The 15,445-nt window shown below is 33.5% G+C and overlaps 2 protein-coding genes across 6 annotated transcripts in view; both read left to right on the top strand.

The window, feature by feature from the left end:
• LOC137643720 (uncharacterized) overlaps nt 1-12,066 on the top strand; it is a 17,374-nt gene extending 5,308 nt beyond the window's left edge. For 2 of the 3 annotated variants that reach the window (XM_068376421.1, XM_068376422.1), the window contains exons 3-11: nt 1,279-1,368; nt 1,827-2,002; nt 3,264-3,394; nt 4,662-4,795; nt 5,658-5,843; nt 6,622-6,791; nt 7,720-7,850; nt 9,268-9,401; nt 10,339-12,066. In XM_068376421.1, coding sequence (XP_068232522.1) covers nt 1,279-1,368; nt 1,827-2,002; nt 3,264-3,394; nt 4,662-4,795; nt 5,658-5,843; nt 6,622-6,791; nt 7,720-7,850; nt 9,268-9,401; nt 10,339-10,361 — 1,175 coding nt within the window. In that variant the 3' untranslated portion in view covers nt 10,362-12,066. The remainder of the gene's footprint in view (nt 1-1,278; nt 1,369-1,826; nt 2,003-3,263; nt 3,395-4,661; nt 4,796-5,657; nt 5,844-6,621; nt 6,792-7,719; nt 7,851-9,267; nt 9,402-10,338) is intronic. The other variant, XM_068376423.1, reaches the window with a different exon arrangement.
• A 713-nt stretch (nt 12,067-12,779) lies between these two features.
• Nucleotides 12,780-15,445, top strand: part of LOC137644166 (uncharacterized) — a 58,125-nt gene continuing 55,459 nt past the window's right edge. For 2 of the 3 annotated variants that reach the window (XM_068377162.1, XM_068377160.1), the window contains exon 1: nt 12,780-12,938. The gene's annotated coding sequence lies outside the window, so the exon portion shown is untranslated. Of the gene's footprint in view, nt 12,939-13,977; nt 14,010-15,445 lie in introns of all 3 variants that reach the window. The other variant, XM_068377161.1, reaches the window with a different exon arrangement.

Genomic DNA, 15,445 nt, shown 5'->3' with positions numbered 1-15,445 from the left:
TGAATGAAACATTTGATACCTTAGCTATCTATCTACTTATCTATCTATCTATCTATCAATATGTCTGTCTGGTAATGAATGAATTATTCTGACACTATAACTATCTATCTATCTATCTATTTATCTATCTATATATCTATCTATCTACTGTACATATCTGTCTACCTGGTAATGAATGAAATAATCTGATTCCTTAGCTATCTATCTATCTATCTATCTGGTAACGAATGAATTATTCTGACACTATAACTATCTATCTATCTATTTATCTATCTATATATCTATCTATCTACTGTACATATCTGTCTACCTGGTAATGAATGAAATAATCTGATACCTTAGCTATCTATCTATCTATCAATTTATCTATCTGGTAATGAATGAAATATTCTGACACTATAAATATCCATCTATCTATTTATCTATCTATATATCTACCTACTGTACACATCTGTCTACCTGGCAATGAATGAAATAATCTGATACCTTAGCTATCTATCTATCTATCAATTTATCTATCTGGTAATGAATGAAATATTCTGACACTATAAATATCCATCTATCTATTTATCTATCTATATATCTACCTACTGTACACATCTGTCTACCTGGCAATGAATGAAATAATCTGATACCTTAGCTATCTATCTATCTATCTATCTGGTAATGAATAAAATATTCTGACAGTATAACTATCTATCTATCTATTTATCTATCTATATATCTATCTACTTGCATATCTGTCTACCTGGTAATGAATGAAACACTCTGATATCTTAGCTATCTATCTATCTATCTGTCTATCTATCTATCTATCTAACTGGTAATGAATGAAATATTCTGACACTATAACTATCTATCTATCTAACTATTTATCTATCTATATATCTACCTATTGTACATAACTGTCTACCTGGTAATGAATGAAATAAGCTGATACCTTAGCTATCTGTCTATCTACCTACATATCTGTCTACCTGGTAATGAATGAAACATTCTGATACCATAAATATCTATCTATCTAATTATCTACATCTATCCTCTATCTACATATCTGTCTATCTGGTAATGAATGAAACACTCTGATACCATAAATATCTATCTATCTATATATCTACATCCATCTATCTATCTATCTGTCTACATATCTGTCTATCTGGTAATAAATGAAACCCTCTGATAACATAGGTAAGCCTGAGGGAAACAGCTAACTTGTTTTTGTATAAAAGTCTGGCTTTCATTCTGATATACTTTCATACCTTTCTGTGTAAATTCTAGGACGAGCTTGGGATGAAGGTCTGGACAGCATCTTTAGGAAAATAAATGAGTCTTTATCATATTTCTACCAGGAACCATCCATGTACAAAGGTAAGATACAGCGGCTGGTCTTCGCATGTTAAATGAATATGCTATATCTCATTAGATATATATCCTTGTGTGTTATGTCTTTTTGAGTGGGGATTCCTTAACGTGGTGAAATGGTTTGCGTATTGACGTGATCAGCAAAGCTGTACTAGTCAATGCCACCCATACCAGGCTGGTTTGCTGTGAATGATCAAATAAAAATCTCCCAGTATCACCAATCCGTACTAGCCAGCGGGGTGATGAATGCCGGCCAAACCCCAGACATGGATTGACATGTCTATGGCCTTTGTCCTGCAGTGGACTAGAAACGGCTGCATTTGTTGTTGTAATGTCGTTCAAGTATTGGTTTCACCTTAGAAACATCAATTTATAGAGATTGAATTGTAATTACTTGCTTTATGTCCTAGATACAGCATAAATCACTGTTGGAAATGTAATTCTTATTTCAATGATTACTTAAGGATTTCCTGTCGGTAAAGAACCAGTAGCTGAAAAGTTGGAGTGTGGAGTACCCCGCTGTGGAAGAGAACAGTGCAACAGAACCCTTCGGGTGTCTCCTAATTCAATAGATTATTGGATATCACCCAACTATCCAAAACCTTACCCAGAGGACGTCACCTGCACCCTCACGCTCATCGTAAGTTCTCACGTTTATTGTAATTTCTCACACATGCTCATCGCAAGTTCTCACGCTCAACGTAAGTTCTCACAAGGTCTATAGATTATATCTATAGACCTTGAGTTCTCACACACGCTCATTGTAAGCTCTCACGCTCATCATAAGTTCTCATACACGTTCTTCATAAGTTCTCACGCTTATTGTAAGTTCCTACGCTTATTGTAAGTTTTCATGCATGCTCGTCGTAAGTTCTCACACTCATTGTAAGTTCGCATGCATGCTTATTCAACTTCTTACGCTCATTATAAGTTCTCATGCACGCTTATCGTAAGTGGTAGCACATGCTTATCGTAAGTTCTTAACCTCATCGTAAGTTCTCACGCACGCTCATTATAAGTTCTTGGGCATGCTTATCATAAGTTCTTTAGCACATCGTAAGTTCTCACGCATACTTATTGTAAGTTCTTGTGCATGCTTATTGTAAGTTCTTACGATCATCGTAAGTTCTCACGCATACTTATTGTAAGTTCTTGTGCATGCTTATTGAAAGTTCTTACGATCATCGTAAGTTCTCACGCATACTTATTGTAAGTTCTTGTGCATGCTTATCGTAAGTTCTTTAGCTTATTGTAAGTTCTCACGCATACTTATTGTTAGTTCTTACGCTCATCGTAAGTTCTCACTCATACTTATTGTAAGTTCTTGTGCATGCTTATCGTAAGTTCTTACGCTCATCGTAAGTTCTTGCGCAAGTTTATCGTAAGTTCTTACGCTCATTGTAAGTTCTCACGCATACTTAATGTAAGTTCTTGCATATGCTTATCGTAAGTTCTTACGCTCATTGTAAGTTCTTACGCTCATTGTAAGTTCTTACGCTCATTGTAAGTTCTTACGCTCATTGTAAGTTCTTACGCTCATTGTAAGTTCTCACGCATACTTATTGTAAGTTCTTGCGTATGCTTATCCTAAGTTCTTACGCTCACCATAAGTTCTCACGCATTCTTGTGCATGCTTATCGTAAGTTCTTACGCTCATCGTAAGTTCTCACGCATACTTGTGCATACTTATCGTAAGTTCTTACGCTCATCATAAGTTCTCATCGTCTTTGACTTGGTAAGAATATCATTACAAAAACTTATAATTTCCCTTCTAATCAGTCCCCAATACTCAACAAATAACATTAATAGAAATAATTACATATCATAAATAGTTATAGTCAAAAGAATCCAAGCAGAAAACTAATCATTTTTAAAAAATAAAATGTTCCTTTTTCTTTCAGCTTCCAAAATCTCAGCCTCGAATTCAAGCTATGGTGAAAGTTGTAGGCGAAGGAAGAATCTTCCAGTCAAGTGGACAATGTCAGAACGGAGATCACCTTCTCTCTCATTATACGCAGAATGACTTCAGCTTGTAAGTTTCCTCTAACTTATTTCTATAAAGAGAGAGAGAGAGAGAGAGAGAGAGAGAGAGAGAGAGAGAGAGAGAGAGAGAGAGAGAGAGAGAGAAATGAAAAGAGATAGGAAGAGAGGAGTAGAGAAGAGTAATATATTGAAATTCACTATTTGTTCATTTAAATTCTCTCGTTCTGGTTTGTTATTTCTTGTTATTATAGAACAAAGTAGTTAACTGCATTACCAAAATCAGGTGAGATAGGAATTATTATTATTATTATCATTATTATTATTATTATTATTATTATTATTATTATTATTATCCAAGCTACAACCCTAGTTGGAAAAGCAAGATGCTATAAGCCCAAGGGCTCCAATAGGGAAAAATAACCCAGTGAGGAAAGGAAATAAGGAAATAAATAAATGATGAGAACAATTTAACAATAAATCATTCTAAAAACGGTAACAACGTCAAAATAGACTAAGAACCCAAGAACTGCCTGGCATTCTGCTGGACGGGAGATCGAACCACGCTTAAACTCGATAGTTTCTTGTAGTGTCCGCAACCTCACCATCCTTGTGAGGTAGGGAAATTGGGTTTGGGGGAGCCTATAGGTCTACCTGCTGAGTCATCAGCAGCCATTGCCTGGCCCTCCCTAGTCCTAGCTTGAGTGAAGAGTGGCGAGGGTGCTTATCATATATATATATATATATATATATATATATATATATATATATATATATATATATATATATATAAAGTCACTGTTCCTTGCTTCTGCCATTCATGAGAGGCCTTCAAACTAATAAACTTTTTTATAGTCTCTTTTTATAGTTTATATATGAAATATCTGTTTTAATGTTGTTACTGAACTTGAAATATTTCATTTTAATTGTCCATTATTTCTTATCTAGTTTATTTATTTCGCTATTTCCTCTCCTTACTGAGCTATTTTTCCCTGTTGGAGCCCTTGGGCTAATAGCATCCTGCTTTTCCAAGTAGGGTTATAACTTAGCTAATAATAATAATAATAATAATAATAATAATAATAATAATAACTGTTGAATATATATACACACACACACACACACACACACATATATATATATATATATATATATATATATATATATATATATATATATATATATGTGTGTGTGTGTGTGTGTGTGTGTGTGTGTGTGTGTGTGTGTATTTTTTTTACCAACGCAACGCATCTCACTATTCATTTCATTGAAATGTTTAAAGCCAACATTAATGTGAATAAAGTAACTATATCCTTAAGCTTGTGTGGTAACATAACCGGCAAATCCTGGATCCTCGAGGACTGTGAGGACATAGTTCACGCCTGCACATTCTCTTTCGTCTCTACCTCTCGAGATGGTGGCAAGGACATCGGATTCGAGCTGAGAATTGAAGGTAGGCCTATTTTGGTGTAGGCTTATGTGTATTATCTGATTTGTAAAGTGATTTAGTTCGTATCATAACTAGTAGTTAGACTGATTAATTAAACGTTGGTGTATTTAGAGATTAATTATTGTTAATTAAATAAGAGGGAAATTATATTTTTATTAAGTGTTGATTACTAAAAGGCAATTTAGATAACAAATTAGTTTTTTTTTAATACATGATTATGCTTTATTTTCTTTATTAAAATACAAATTTAATCTCAAGCCAGTTAGAGTTAAAGAATCCTTTCTTTACCTCAAAGTGAGCAATTAACTTTTAACAGAACTGAAAGTGCTTTAAAGTTTGTCTGTAATCGAAGGGTTTAATATGATAACTTGTTTATATGTTGTGCTTATATACAGTACACACACACACACACACACACGCACGCATATATATATATATATATATATATATATATATATATATATATATATATATATATATATATATATATGCATATATATAGTATATATATATACACATATATATATCTGTGCATATATATACTATATATATATATATAGTATATATATCTATGCATATATATACTATATATATATATATATATATATATATATATATATATATATATATATATATATATATATATATATATATATAAATATATATATATATATATATATATATATATATGTATATATATAATAGATATACTTATATATATATATATATATATATATATATACATATATATATATATATATATATATATATATCCAGACATTTTCTCTTTATTACATAGGGAAAATTGATCCTTGATTTGACATTTTGGTAAACTCCATTATAACCATTTCTCTTGTAATTCCAGGTCATTCTAAACAGGAAATTCCAGATTATTCCAGAAAAGGAATTCCAGATCATTCCAGGAAAGAAATTCCAGATTATTCCAGAAAAGAAATTCCAGATCCTTCCAGGAAAGAAATAATGGACCCTTCAATAGAGATAATAAATAGCCATCGGTTATACCAGTCACAAAAGTACTCTATCGACGATGGTCAGTTAAGCAACTATATTTTGTATATTTCCTAATATATTAATCATTTCTAAATTAGTTTGGTGGTTTTAAACAAAATCAGAGTATTAGTCCATCACATATTTACCATCCAACTGATGAAAAAAAGTATTTTCAAAAATGGCCTTGTCTGTACACGAGAATATCTATTATTCTAACATTTAAAACCACATTATTAATCTTCCTTTCCTGAAAAATTTCAATAGGCCTAGACTCATTTTTAACCTGACTCATCACCCAGTCTTTTTTTCAAAGTAGAAATTACCCTTTCAATAGTGGTGAAAATTTTATCACTATATTAGATCTTCTATTTCTTTTTATATGGATTTCTTCTTATTGTATTTTATTAGATGTTAAACAAAATATTCTCTCAAAAGATTCCACCCGCCATGTTTCATTTTCCATCAGTAAAAAAAAAAATTGGATAAACAATTTCTTAATTGGCTCCAGATTTTGCCTGTGAAATTAATTATCTATTCTAAGTATATCAGTTTGTTGACTGCATTTCTCACATAGGCCTACACTTCCCTGATTCATTTATCTCATTATTTCACCATGTGCCTTTAAAGTTTAAATAAGTCTATTACCTCCAGTCTGCCATGATATGTATTCTAAGTATTTCAGTTTGTTGACTGCATTTCTCACATAGGCCTACACTTCCCTGATTTTTTATCTCATTATTTCATCATGTGACTTTAAAGTGTTTACATAAGTCTATCATCTCCAATCTGCCATTTTCTCATCATTCTTATTTTTCTAGGCTTACTTGAATTTGATCCATACGCTGAAGCAGAATATGAAGAAATAGAACGTGAAAAGGAAAACTGCGATAGAATCGTTGAAGTGTTTCACAAATCTATGGATTTTTGGGCTACACCTAACCTTCCGAATCCATACCCTGAAGACATCGCCTGCACACTCACTGTTGTTGTAAGTTTATGTGGCAAAAGTAACAATCATACATCCAATTCATATTTTTTCATAAATCTATATCATCTTCTAAAGAGAGGTTTTCAAACATAGGTCTAACAAATATCTAAAAAAAGACGACATAGCCTTCATTTTGTATGTCCCTACAGGTAGGCCTAGCACTAAATAGCTAACAATGCCTCTCTGAGTCAGTGGCTTCCCTTAGATGCTTCAATAGTTTCTATTCAGAAATCTCTGTTGCTGATGGCTTACCTGTCATTTTTTTGAGTTTGGTACCTTTCGAATAAATATTCTACCTATTAAAGATATCACCTTTCTCTAATAATCACTCCTTATAGGCTAACTGATACATTTTTTTTTTACCACCACAGAGACCAAAGTTTATCTATATCATATTTATATTTATATTATTTATATTATTTATATCTATCTCGATGTCTCACAGGATGTAGGTACAGGAGAGGAGGTCCCCTTTTTGTTTTTGTTACTTTGTTGATGTCGGCTACCCCCCCAAAATTGGGGGAAGGGCCTTGGTATATGTATGTATGTAGCCTATATCTATCTATTATAGAGTGTATTAACATATAAATAAAATTGCTAACAGTGATAATGACAATAATTATTGGTTTTCAAACCAATGGCTTTCTGAAGGCGGGATTTACACGGTCGAACCGTTTGTCGAACCCAGCTGTCGAACCTGCTTGTCGAGCGGTTTAAAGAGGTTGAGTCAGGCACAAATGCATAAAGTTTGTGGAGGATGTAGCCCTGCCCACAAAGATCAGGCGAGAACAGACTTTCTTCGAACCATTCGACAAACGTGTTCGACAACCAAATACCCCGTTCACACGTTCGAACATCGCTTCAAACACTTGTTTGTCGAACCGTTCGACCGTGTAAATCCCGCTTAAGGCTTTAATTTATCCCACAGCTTCCAAGACACCAAAAGTGCACCAAGGCAGTTGTGAAAATGGTAGGAGAAGCCAGGATCTTCAGCTCTAGTGACCAATGTTATAATGGTGACCACCTCCTTGTCCACAATACTCAGAATGATGTCAGCTAGTACGTTTCTACTTCATTTTCATCGAGAGAGAGAGAGAGAGAGAGAGAGAGAGAGAGAGAGAGAGAGAGAGAGAGGGGGGGGGGGGCTTAAAACAGTTACTATTGGGCGTGAAAGTTTTGGAAAGATAATGTCCCATGCAATGAAAAAGAATATTGAGAGAGAGAGAGAGAGAGAGAGAGAGAGAGAGAGAGAGAGAGAGAGAGAGAGAGAGAGAGAGAGAGAGAGAGAGAGAGAGAGAGAGAGAGAGAGAGAGAGAGAGAGAGAGAGAGAGAGAGAGAGAGTTAAAACAGCTACTTTTGGGCGTGCAAGTTCTGTGAAGATAATGTCCCATGCAATGAAAAGAGAGAGAGAGAGAGAGAGAGAGAGAGAGAGAGAGAGAGAGAGAGAGAGAGAGAGAGAGAGAGGGGGGGGCTTAAAACAGTTACTATTGGGCGTGAAAGTTTTGGAAAGATAATGTCCCATGCAATGAAAAAGAATATTGAGAGAGAGAGAGAGAGAGAGAGAGAGAGAGAGAGAGAGAGAGAAAGAGAGAGAGAGAGAGAGAGGAGAGAGAGAGAGAGAGAGAGAGAGAGAGAGAGAGTTAAAACAGCTACTTTTGGGCGTGCAAGTTCTGTGAAGATAATGTCCCATGCAATGAAAAAGAGAGAGAGAGAGAGAGAGAGAGAGAGAGGGGGGGGGCATAAAACAGCTACTTTTGGGTGTAAAAGTTTTGGAAAAATATTGTCCCATGCAATGAAAAATAATATTTTCCATTTTTAATTTCACACGTTCCATATTTTCTTGCTTATATTACAGTTCAAAACTAGTGTAGGTTTTTAAATCACGTGGTAATGTCTCTTATTTGAGACCTTCCTTGTGTGAATTACTTAATCTAAAATCAGCCTGATATTTTCAATCTTTAATTGCATTGCTACTATAAACATTTTTCCTTATATCAGCTTTACATTTCTCGGAATAAATTTGCATCTACATTAACTCGAGATAAGATTACAGAAATTAGTTTCTCATCTACCATTACCGTACCACTCATTGTAAATACATCTTCTCTTACGTATATTTAGTCAGTGAATATATAACTGTATTTTTATTTTTATTTTAGTTATATCTACCATTTTGCATTATCCATATGAACTGTAAATAAAGTTTACTTTTTAGGATATACAATAAAACCATAATATTATTATAAATTCATCTACATATTTTCTAGATGAATTCTGACGAGACAAAGATTCTTTTGTGGAAAATTGCATAAACTAATAAAAACCGACAAAAAAAGCTTAAATTTCAATGACCCCTTTATCCCTCGTTACATTTATAAGTATCTACTGTATCATCAACTGACTTCTTTTAATGGACTATTGTAGATATATTAATTAAACCTTAAATAGTATCTTAACAATTAATTGTTTCTTTCAGCTTTTGCGGGAACGTAAGTGGGAAATCATGGACGCTCAGTAACTGCCAAGACCAAGACCTTTCTTTTACCTTTTCCTTCATCTCCACATCACTCGATGGTGGAAACGACGCTGGATTTATGCTTAGCATTGAAGGTACGTTACTTGATATTGACTTAATCATTCCATTAAAATCAAAGTAAAAAAATTACTTCATAATGATGTATAGGCCTAGACATATAACACCTTTCTCTGGGATACTGAATAAAGCTTAATCTCTTCATCTAACACTATAAAGGCTATTTAAAACTTATGATGTTCCATAGGCCTATATATCTATAGGATAAGCCTATCAATTATGTCACTCAGATTTTCATTTAAGAGAACAACAGACTCAGCCCATTTTCACAATTGTGGCCAATTCAAATGCAAAGGATAGCTCAAATTTCCTTTCCAATCTGGTTGATGTATATATATGTATATATATATATATATATATATATATATATATATATATATATATATATATATATATATATATATATATGATTAATAGCTAAGCTACAATCCTAGTTGGAAAAGCAATACCCTATAAGCCCAAGGGCCCCAACAAAGAAAAATAGCCCAGCGAGGAAAGGAAATAAAGAAACCAAGAAAAGTAATAAGAGTGAGTGTGTGTGTGTGTGTGTGTGTGTGTTAGAATATATCGGGGACCTGCTGGTCAATCTTGATTACAAACTAAATTAGGTATGATCCGATGTCCCAACTTGTTATAATACATTATCCACAAATTCAGGAATTTCATTTAATTTTCATAAATGCAATGAAGAGAAAATACAGATATATCTATAAAAATGGCATCCTGAAAAATAATTTGTTGTTTTTCCATACATACTCAATTTAATCTAAAAACAGTTCACAAGTAGGCCTAGCATTCTTGCTGCTAGCATTTCTATATAATGGGTGAATTTGATATGCAGAGTCTAATTAATTTAATTTGCCGAAGAAGTTAGGCTTATACGCCCTATAGGCATTATGGTCAAATTGCCAATTACTTAACACTAACAAAATTATGTACTGCATATATTCACAGGTTTTGTCCTTGTCCCAAAATGAAGAAGGATGTCCCGAGAGCTTTCATATTACATAGCTCAGTTTTCAGGAGAATGGAAGCCGAACAGAACATTCGACCCTTAGAGAGATACATCGAACTATTATTTTCTTTATATAGCGTTGTTGTATACACAAACCAAACTCACTATGACACTATGTAATATATTGCCACAGCTTATTTTATCCTTTGAACATCCATAAAGCAAATAATGTTGCAAGGCATTGTATGTGAAACTAGAGTAGCCTCAAATACCAGGATAAAGATTTTTCATTTTTCAAATTATCAGTTAGAAACAGAGCTTTGAAATAGGTATTATAAATGATAAGTTGCTTTTTATAATAGTATCTTTCGTGACTATGGTAATTTAGAATGAATTGTTGGTGGTGCTGATTATCTTGAGCATTAAATAAATAAATTACAAACAGTATTCTCTGTTAGGTAACTATAAAATGCTTTGGGGTTTACTACGTAGAGTGTCTCAGTAAATAGCATAATTGTCATTTAATATTATGTGTGAATGATCTGTAGGGACACTGAGAATATTAGGGACCAGGTAAAAGAAACTACAGTACCTGGATTAAAGAAGTTTGCTTTATCGTACATCTCCACAAGAGTTCAGCCAGACGGAAAGTATATCAGGCATTATTGTAGTTCGGGCATAATTTGTCTAACATTTTCAGTTAGGTCAATATTATCACTAATTCCAAGTATAATATGACCCTGCCTCTGGACATTAGTGATTCGAACACTATTTTTCATATCTGGAACATTAATATCTTACGTTTTTTTGTGGGACCTGTCAATAGTTATTACATTTTTCGCTCAATTAATAGATCTAATCCATTTTCATTGCTAATGCATATAATGTTTTTTTTTTCTTTTACAAATGGCATATTTTTCTTATCAATGTCACCGAACATTCCCCTACAGCAGAGTCATTTTCAGTCTGCATGGCCTACGATATATAAAAAATGCAATCTTACATGACCTGTAAAGATACAAAAGAGTGAATTTGTGTATAAAAATTACCAGGAACGAGTAAAGCATTGATATTAAATGACAGTGATAGAAAAATATAGTTTTCTTGTCACTCCTAATTCTAGAAAGTCAATTACATCAATTACATGACAGTCGAAACTTCAAAAGTATACTTTGGATAATGTATCCATCACATTTAGTCAATTATTCTTTTGTAACCAAAGTATATTATGTAAAAATATATTTCAAAGGGCTTTTGTTAACGTAACATTAAAATCCACTCAACATTGATAATTTTTTAATAGTTTTTAAGTGGTGTTGCAACCGTTTTTGCATCACAGCATGTAGCATTTGTCAGTAAGTGATTCATAATGATAATAATAGTCCTTTGTACACAAAGTGCATTTTAAAGCTTCATATTTGATTTTCATTTGATTTTGTTGATGTAACATTAAAATCCACTCAATTTTGATTATCTATTGATAGTTTTTAAGCATTGTTGCAACCGTTCTTGTTGTTGTATCAAAGAATGTGGCATTTGTCCGTAAAGGATTCTTGATAATAATCATCTTTTGTATACGAAGTTCATTTTGTAAATCCTCCTATTTGATTTTAAATTGTTTTTTTCTAATTTAACATTAAAATTCACTCAATTTTGATAACCTTTAATTAGTTTTTGAAAATTGTTGCAACTGTTGTTGTTGTTGCATCAAAGAATGTGGCATTTGTCCGTAAGGATTCTTGATAATAATCATCTTTTGTATACGAAGTTCATTTTGTAAATCCTCCTGTTTGATTTTAACTTGTTTTTTTTTTTTTTGTTAATTTAACATTAAAATTCACTCAATTTCTATAACCTTTAAATAGTTTTTAAGAATTGTTGCAACCGTTCTTGTTGTTGTATCAAAGAATGTGGCATTTGTCCGTAAGGATTCTTGATAATAATCATCTTTTGTATACGAAGTTCATTTTGTAAATCCTCCTGTTTGATTTTAACTTGTTTTTTGTTCATTTAACATTAAAATTCACTCAATTTTGATAACCTTTAATTAGTTTTTGAAAATTGTTGCAACCACTGTTGTTGCATCCCAGAATGTAGCATTTGTCAGTAAATGACTCCTACTGTTGATAATCATCTTTTGTATCCAAAACTCATTTTGTAAAGCTTCCTATTTTATTTTAATTTGTGTTTGTTAATGTAACATCAAAATCCACACAATTTTGATAATATATTGATAGTTTTTAAGCATTATTGCAACCTTTGTTGTTGTTGCATCACAGTATGTGGCATTTGTCAGTTAATGGTTCTTACTAATAATAATCATCAAATAGTTTCCTATTTGATTTTGATTTATATTTGTTAATGTAACATCAAAATCCACTTAATTTTGATCATCTATTGATAGATTTTAAGCATTGTTGCAACCGTTGTTCAATTGTTGTTGTTGCATCACAGAATGTGGCATTTAACAATGTGTCTGTCTTGTTGTGTCTTCCTGATTCCTCTCGTCCATCACCGTTTTCAACTGACAAATCATTGATTTCTGTTGTTTGGCAACATTAATCATTGAGACTACACATTTAAATCAATTTCTTAACAGGTAAGAATAGATATTCAATGTAATTTATTAACTTTTGGGAAATTAAAGTAATTAAACTACCAATTTTAACCGGTTTGATTGTCACCGCAGGTCCTTAGTCCTTACTAGCCTACGGCAGGTCAGCCTGGCCTTCACCTTGGGCCAGGTCATGTGAATTTCTGCAGGTCATTGTATTAGTATATAATTAGAATGTTTTATGATACGTTTTATGCTTCATATTGTTATTTAAACTATCTTGTTTATGTAAACAAATTACAAACGAGTAGGTTATTATAAGCTATAATGTTACTTGTTCTTTTATGTAATTATTAACATTCACATATGAATATTCTATGTCAAAATGTATTAAAATTATCCCTCACAGTTGTAAATAGTTAAAAGGTTAAATCCTAACCTAACATACCCTAGGCTGCCTAATATTGCTTGGCCATTTTGTGATGTCATAAATTAACATAAATTGTTGTAGTATCCCTCCTGAACCGGTATTATTTTACTGTATTACAGGGCAATGTAACCTAGGAAAAAATCTACTTTTTTCAATAGAAAAAATTTTGATTTATTTGAAAATGACATTTTTTTAAAAGGTTAATAGATAAATAGGTATTCCGTAATATAATCGCCGATTGTGGCGGACACCCACTGGGTACCAGGGGTTTTGGGTGGGGAGAATATATTTGTGTCAAATCAAAACTCACATTGTATCTACTGTGGTTTTACGGAGTATTTGGCTTTGCCTAACTACCTAATGGTATTTTTACAGTTTCAGCCATCATCGTATGTTTAATTTTTAACTCGTTATATCTTCCGTAGATGATTAATACAGAAAACTTAGTCTCTCAGAAATTAATGGTTATAAAGATAGTTACTAATGAGTGATGTCCTTACGTATTTTTTCTAAGTCCCGAGGACATCTTAATGGTGCCCTACAAGTGTTGCTAATGTTTGTGATTTTTTGGCTCTGGATTATTTATTAAAATATCAATGTGTTTTTTTTTTTTCCTGGATTGTGGGTATGATGAAAATGCTGAAACATGACTAGTACTTTTGTTTCACACCATCAACATCGGTAGTTTTAAGTACGGCAATATATTTGTATGTATAGCTATAAAATTTTATGTTCATCCGAGTGATAAATAATGGTGAAATACTCCCCCACATGTCAGATAGACGTAGCGAAGGATGTAGGCCTGCCAAAAGAACAGAGGAGTAAGGAGATAATGTTAAATTGGGAACAAAGCAAGTCAATGCAGAGCAAAGATCAGTTGAAATAAGTGATTAATCAGGTAATTGAAGTAAGGTCAAAATATTCACTGATGTAACGTCCCTGACTGTTCAACGCCAGACTGGGGTTCGAGTCCCTCTCAAACTCTTTAGTTCCTTCGGTCGCTGCAACCTCACCATCCTTGTTAGCCAAGGATGGGGACTTTTGGGGAAGCCTATAGGTCTATCTGCTGTGTCATCAGCAGCCATTGCCTGACCTTCCTTGGTCCTAGCATGGGGGGTGGGCGCTTGGGTGCTAATCATATGTACAGTATATATGGTCAGTCTCTAGGGCATTGTCCTGCTTAATTGGACAATATCACTTTCCCTTGCCTCTGCCATTCATGAGCGGCCTTTAAAGTTTAAACGATGACATCCAACTGTGTGATCCCATTACTGTATTGTTCTTAAGGCGTTCCTGTATCTCCAAAACTACTCATTCACATCAAAAGAATAGGTCAAATTTGTTTTAAACACACTGTATAAGGAATGTAAAATATATATATTTGTCTTAAATCCACATTTTGGTTGAAAATGAATTTTAAAGTGCCCGGTTATCGATTACGTGGCGATAAAATTATCGATGCAGGACTTGAGCTAAGTCACTAAATTTGTGGCCTAACTAAGGTCTGTCCAGAATAGAATATAACTTAAGCTCTACTTACTTTTCAGCCTATGTTCAATCAAGTAACATATTGTTGGACAAAAGTCCAGTCCAGGCAGTCATTCGGTCACTACTGAATGGTGGTAGATCAACTGCACGTCAACTTGATGACTCAATTCTGAAAGTTTTGGATTCTTTTATTTTTATTTGTTCCTACGTAAATACAAATCGTCGTCCTTTATGTGTGGAATATGTTTTCAGGGTGAAAACTGGATAGCCGTTGAATTGATTAACGAGGAGTTAAGCAATAGGTGGGAGTGAGGGACAAGGCTCCTCGCCCCCCTACCTGTCAAAATCTCTGAACCCCTGCCCCTCTCCTGTCAAAGACTCTAAGCCCCTCCTCCTTAGCTGTCAAAGACTCTAAGCGGGAGCCGCTGTCTTTGACTTACCTGTCAAAGTCTCCGAGCGACTCCCCCTTACCCGTCAAAGTCTCTGAGGCCCGTCCCCTTACTTATCAAAGTCTAAGCCATGCCCCCTTACCTGTCAAAGAATCTGAGCCCCCCCCCTTATCTGTCAAAATCTCTTAGCCCCTCCCCCTTATTTGTCAAAATCTCTTAGCCCCTCCCCCTTACCTGTCAAAATC

This window comes from Palaemon carinicauda, chromosome 7 (genome assembly GCF_036898095.1).
Source record: "Palaemon carinicauda isolate YSFRI2023 chromosome 7, ASM3689809v2, whole genome shotgun sequence".
NCBI classification, from domain to species: domain Eukaryota; kingdom Metazoa; phylum Arthropoda; class Malacostraca; order Decapoda; family Palaemonidae; genus Palaemon; species Palaemon carinicauda.
Note: the sequence above shows the minus strand (reverse complement) of the source record. Positions and strands in the feature narration are given on the sequence as shown.